The sequence below is a fragment of the Condylura cristata genome, unplaced genomic scaffold, assembly GCF_000260355.1.
Source record: "Condylura cristata isolate star-nosed mole 26May11 unplaced genomic scaffold, ConCri1.0 scaffold00023, whole genome shotgun sequence".
Classification (NCBI taxonomy): Eukaryota; Metazoa; Chordata; class Mammalia; order Eulipotyphla; family Talpidae; genus Condylura; species Condylura cristata.
In genome coordinates, this window is record NW_004567124.1 from 25,626,875 (window position 1) to 25,632,421 (window position 5,547).

General features: G+C 43.0%; 2 protein-coding genes across 2 annotated transcripts in view; one reads left to right on the top strand and one right to left on the bottom strand.

Annotated features, from left to right (window-relative positions):
* NUSAP1 (nucleolar and spindle associated protein 1) overlaps positions 1-2,755 on the bottom strand; it is a 27,867-nt gene extending 25,112 nt beyond the window's left edge. Inside the window, exon 1 of the mRNA XM_012728657.1 lies at positions 2,549-2,755. Coding sequence (XP_012584111.1) covers positions 2,549-2,641 — 93 coding nt within the window. The 5' untranslated portion in view covers positions 2,642-2,755. The remainder of the gene's footprint in view (positions 1-2,548) is intronic.
* Positions 2,756-2,977: 222 nt separating this feature from the next.
* Positions 2,978-5,547, top strand: part of OIP5 (Opa interacting protein 5) — an 11,510-nt gene continuing 8,940 nt past the window's right edge. The window contains exons 1-2 of the mRNA XM_004687557.1: positions 2,978-3,299; positions 3,499-3,565. Coding sequence (XP_004687614.1) covers positions 2,978-3,299; positions 3,499-3,565 — 389 coding nt within the window. The remainder of the gene's footprint in view (positions 3,300-3,498; positions 3,566-5,547) is intronic.

Below are 5,547 nucleotides of genomic sequence, written 5' to 3' on the forward strand. Positions count from 1 at the left end.
GCGCCATGTGGTCACCTCCGGGGCAGGCGAGGATTGAACTCATGTTGAAGTGGCTTTAGCTTCTTAGTGCTGTGCTTTAACCCGCTGCGTCACCAGGGAGGGCCTCAAAAATGTCTTTTTATGGTTAGTTATAATAGAGCCTCATTAACCAGTACTTCTCAACAAATATTATCTACTATTTGCCCATTATCATGTGCTAGAAGATAATGAGCTTTGCACTGACGAAGAATGCAAAACTACTTTACCTCTATGGAAAAAAGGTGATTGTCTATCCCAGCTCAAGTGCCTCAAGAGAAATGATAAGTGGGACTTTCAGAAAAAGATACTTTGATAACTTGCAATAGCTCTTCAGAGATCCAAGTGGTTGTGAGGCTTTAGTTAGCCAGAGCTGTGAACTCTGTGGGGAAGCCCCATAATAAACTTCTTGTCAAACAACCTATTGATATCTTCTACTGCATTCATCTAGTATTTCCAGGAAGTGTTTGTAAATAATTATTTTGAATATTCAGTATCTCCTAAATAAAATGTACTCCCCTTAGTGCTTTAAGAACTTACAAAGTGGGGGCCCTTTCTGGTGGCACAGCGGGTTAAAGCACAGCACTGTGAAGCTATCCACAGCCACTTCAGAACAAGTTCCATCCCCAGTCAGGGAGGTGACCCACATGGCACAGAAGACCTCTCCTGTCTAGCCAGCTGCTCCCCTCAGCAGTGTGTTTCAGTAGATCTACCTGTTCTGCTCCCCATTCTGTTTCTGGTGAATCCTCTCACTGCCCCCTGCAATTCTGGCTGGTATCCCAGTTCTATATACATAAATAAATAAAATCTTAAAAAAAAAATAAAGAACTTACTAAGTAGATGGGATTTTAAAACTGCTTAAAAAAAAAAGGTATAGTGGGTTCCTCAAACTGCTAAAAATGGAGCTTCCATATGACCCAGCAGTCCCACTCCTAGGAATCTACCCAAAAGATACAAAAACACTGATTCAAAAAGACACCTGCACCCCCATGTTTATTGCTATTTTAGTTACAATTGGAAAGACATGGAAACAGCCCAAATGCCCAAAAGTGGATGGCTGAATTAAAAAGATGTGGTATATATACACAATGGAATATTACTCAGCAACCAAAAAAAAATGTATGCTTTTTGCAGCAACATGGATGGAGCTGGAAAAGATCATGCTTAGTGAAATAAGCCAGAAAGAAAAGGAAAAATACCAGATGGTTTCACTCATAGCAGGAGTATAAGGGACCAGGTGAGGAAATAATAACAATAATGAACATACACCAGAGACATTTTATGGGGGTGGAATGGGGAATGGGATCAAAAACCGTGGGGAGAGGGAAATGCACTGAACTAAGGTGATGGTACACGGGTGATCTGGTGATGGGAAGCCCATGGGGATTACAACTGAGATGGAAAAATGCACAAAATGATGTAAAAATTATTATATATATATATTTTAAAAAGGGGTTCCTGAGATTACTGTGGTGGTAGACTATGGTCAAGGGAATGAAGAGTGAGGAGTACAAAGCACCAAGACCGTTGGGACATTTCAGCTGGACTGTGAAGAGTAAATGGAAATTATTCACACATATAGTGAAGAGGAAGATAGGGCTCAAAGTTAGCAAAGGCGCAGAGACAGACAAAGGTGCCAAGTATTCAGGAAGCAGATTTGGATAAGAGATGCCAGCCAGAATGCAAAAAGCCTAAGGGTTAGTTTAAGCTTAAAAAACTAAGGCTTTGTTTATAAAGTATTAAAGCAATATTAAATATTACATTTCAGAAATATCTCTGAAGATTATCCTTTTCCTTTGTTTTTTTTTTTTTTAACCTGAAAACACTTCTTTATCGTTCAGTTGATTCCCCAACAGGTACCCTGACATTATTTCGCATAAAGCATTTAAAAACATTTGTGATGACTGATAAATCGGTGCCAACACCACAGACTGCAGAACAAATCACCGGATACACTTTAGTGTCATGAGGAAAGGTTCCACTAGAATCTAGTATAGGACTCCAAATCGAACCGCAACATTTTCAGCCTGAGAGTCAAAGATTCCATTTTGAAACATAGCACTACCACTCGTGGTAGTGTTTACAAATGAACCATCAAACTCAGATCAGGACTGCGATATAAAAAATAATCCCCTGGCGCGGTGCCCTAAAAGCCATTCTTTTTTCCAGGTCCCCCAATAAACTATCAGGATTTCGGCTCTCAATGATAATTTAAGAGAAGAACTACATTAGTTTTCCAGAAGCCACGGCCACTCTTTCGTGGAATATTAACAATTAATTGGCGCTAGATATATTCCTTCTGCTTGCTGAGCCAGGACTTCCTAACGTCCAAAAAAAAAAAAAAAAGCAAGCAAGCAAACAAACAAAAACACTAATCCTATTATAAAGACCTAGGTATGCCCCAGAAATGCCAATCTCCAATTAAGATCCTTCCCATACTGCAGAAAGAGGGGCCCACCGCGGTCCCGCTGGACCCCTCCCCGCGGCGTCTACCCGAGGCCCCTCACCCTACCCGACCCGAAAACGGCCTTACCCTTAGGTTAGCCCGGAGGCCGAGGCTCTTAGCCAAATTCTGCAGGTCACTGTACTTGAGGGAGTCCAGTTCCTCTGGTGAGGGGACGGTCATGGCGTTCTGCTATCTAGGCGACCACGCACAGTTTAAGTCCTCGAATCTCGCCAGCGCCGTTCAAAACTGGCGCAACTAGAAACGTTGACCAAACCGAATAACACAGACAGTTTGAATTGCGAATGCTACTCTCCATTGGCTAAAAATGACTCGAAGGCGGGGTTTTCCTGGTACTGACCAATAAGCAGACTCATCCCGCTCTCCCGCAAACACACGTTCTTCCCAAACCCTCACAGACGTACCGTAGACCCTACCTAACCTGGCCAATGAGGGCTCAGGAGCGCTGCTTGGGGCGGGGCCTGGGGCATTTGGAAAACAAGCGCCAGCTGCGGAAAGATGGCCGCTCGGCTCCCGCGGTCTGTCTCGCGCTCTGTAAAGCTGGCGCGGGGTGACATTTGTGATGGTGCTAAGCTGGCGACTGACGAACCTTCTCTTACGACTTCTATGGAGTGGGACACTCAGGTGGTGAATGGGTCTTCGCCGCTCGGCCCTGCAGCATTGGGGGCTGAGGAGCGGCCGTCTAGACCGCTGTTGCCGTCGTGGCTGCTGCCCGAGAGGTGCGCGGTGTTTCAGTGCTCACAGTGCCACGCGGTGGTCGCCGACTCAGTGCACCTTGCCTGGGACTTATCGCGCTCCCTCGGGGCGGTGATCTTCTCCAGTGAGTGGGATTTTCTCCGCGGGGGTAGCTGAGAGCCTGGGAAAGGAAGCGGGGTGAAGATTGGGACGGAAACTAACCCCTTTGCTAGAAGCGTGGATGACTTTTCGTGAAGTTTGTGTCTATGGAGTCTCTGAAATGGGTAGGTTTTCCCTTTCAGGGACCCCCAAGTACTCATTCTGACCCATCTTTGTCTTCCTAGGGGTCACAAGTAATGTGGTTTTGGAAGCTCCCTTTCTAGTTGGCATTGAAGGTTTGCTCAAAGGCAGGTACGTAATGAGAATGTCCCGTGACCACTAGTAGTTCCTGACTTCGGAGACTTAGGAGCGTGGAACCAACATGCAAGAGGAGGAAACAGCGTGTTCCTATCTTGTGTGAGAAAAAAGGCTGTATTCCATCCATACCATGTGTTTGAAGGATGTTTAACTCTTGTTGAATTTAATGTATAATAAAATGTAAAATAAAATTGTTATTTATGTGTAGGTTTTAAGACAGTTCTGAGAGCCCTTATTCCTAGTGGCTTGTGCAAGTGAGGCTAAGAAAAATATATCTTTAGGTGAAAAAGGAGAAAATACCATTTGGCTTATAGGGATATAAACCAATATATTCCTATTAACCAAAGTTTATAAGTTATAGTGAGTGAGAATCACTTACAATTAAACTACAATCCTTTGAGATAAGTAGGACTTTTCAAAATTCGTGTTTAACCCTGGAATTTGTAATTAACGATGGCAGGACTAATTCAGCTGTGACTTATGGAACTAGGGAAAACTACAAGTTAAGTATTATATATTTGAAAATAGGTAGCTTTGCATCTTGCCTGTACTGATTTACAGGTGACAACGAAGTACTAAATGAATTTAATATTACAAACCTCAATTTTATTGACTTTTAACAGCAGAACAATTCATTCTGACCACAATTTGGTTCAATTTTCAGATTAAATACAATATAGGAATTCTTAGTTACTCAGTAACCAGGAAGAGTTCTACAGCTCCTCTTTCTCACCTGAAAGGCATCCCCTCCCTATCCTCACTGTAGAGTCCTCTTATCTGTCAAAGGATGCACAGAAGAAAGGGTTGGTTGCCTGCTTGGAATTACGCATGGGGCCAAAGGCAGAAGCTCTCTAAATAATCTTCTTAGACAAGAGGGTAGTGTTTCCAAACCTGTGTTGTCCACAAACCACATAAACCTCTTCAGCTATGCATGTTGTAAGTGTAAAACACATACCTCTTTTTTTTTTTTTTTAAGACTTATTTATTTATGCATTCAGAACTGGGGTACAGGCCAGAGGTGCAGGGGGGTTAGTGTATTTACAGCGTGAGGAGCAGAACAGGTCGACAGACCTGCTGAGGGGAGCAGCTGGTGGTCAGGAGAGGTCTGCCCCGCCATGTGGATCACCTGGGGGCCCCACATGGGCACCGGATCCAACTCATGCTGAAGTGGCTTTAGTTAAGGGCTGTGCTTTAACCCATTGTGCCACCAGGGAGGGCCCACACATACCTGATTTTAAAGACTTAGTAGAAAAAAAATTAAGGATATTGACTACATATTATAAAATGTTTGTTATATTGAGTAGTTTGAAATATATTAAAACTAATTTTACTGTTTTTATGTATTTTTAAACAAGGTGAATAGAAAATTAAAGAGTAAGTGGCTCACATGTTCCTATTGTTCAGTATAGATTTTGATGATTTATAAATACTGGAGGGAAGTCCCATGTGTTGGTGTATTTTTAGAATAAGGAGAGCCTTGGGACTTGTGCAGAGGATTATGAAATGGGACAACTCAAGATATTTTAATATTCGTTTCTTAAGAGAAAGTATGTTCACTACCGAGACAGGTTTAGAGAATGGATTAACAAGATAATTACTGATGCAGCTAATAAAGGGGTACATATTTTTGAGTGAGGCGATTTTGGGTTTTATAATTACAATTTTATCTCTGGGACCCTTCTGCTGGTGCTAGAGGTTAAGTTTCAGTACTATGAAGCTACCCACATGAGTTTGATCCCTGAGTATATCCCAGGGAGCTATAACCCACATGACTTGGCAGACCTCTCTTCTTTCGCCTGCTGCTCCCTCAGCAGTATATTTCAGATTTGCCTGTTCTGCTCCCCATTCTGTCTCTGGTGAATCCTCTCACCCTCCTCACCTCCTCACACCTCTGGCCTACACCCCAGTTCTTCTACACATAAATAAATGATCTTTAAAAAAAATGTAATTTTGGCCCTCCCTGGTGGCGCAGCGGG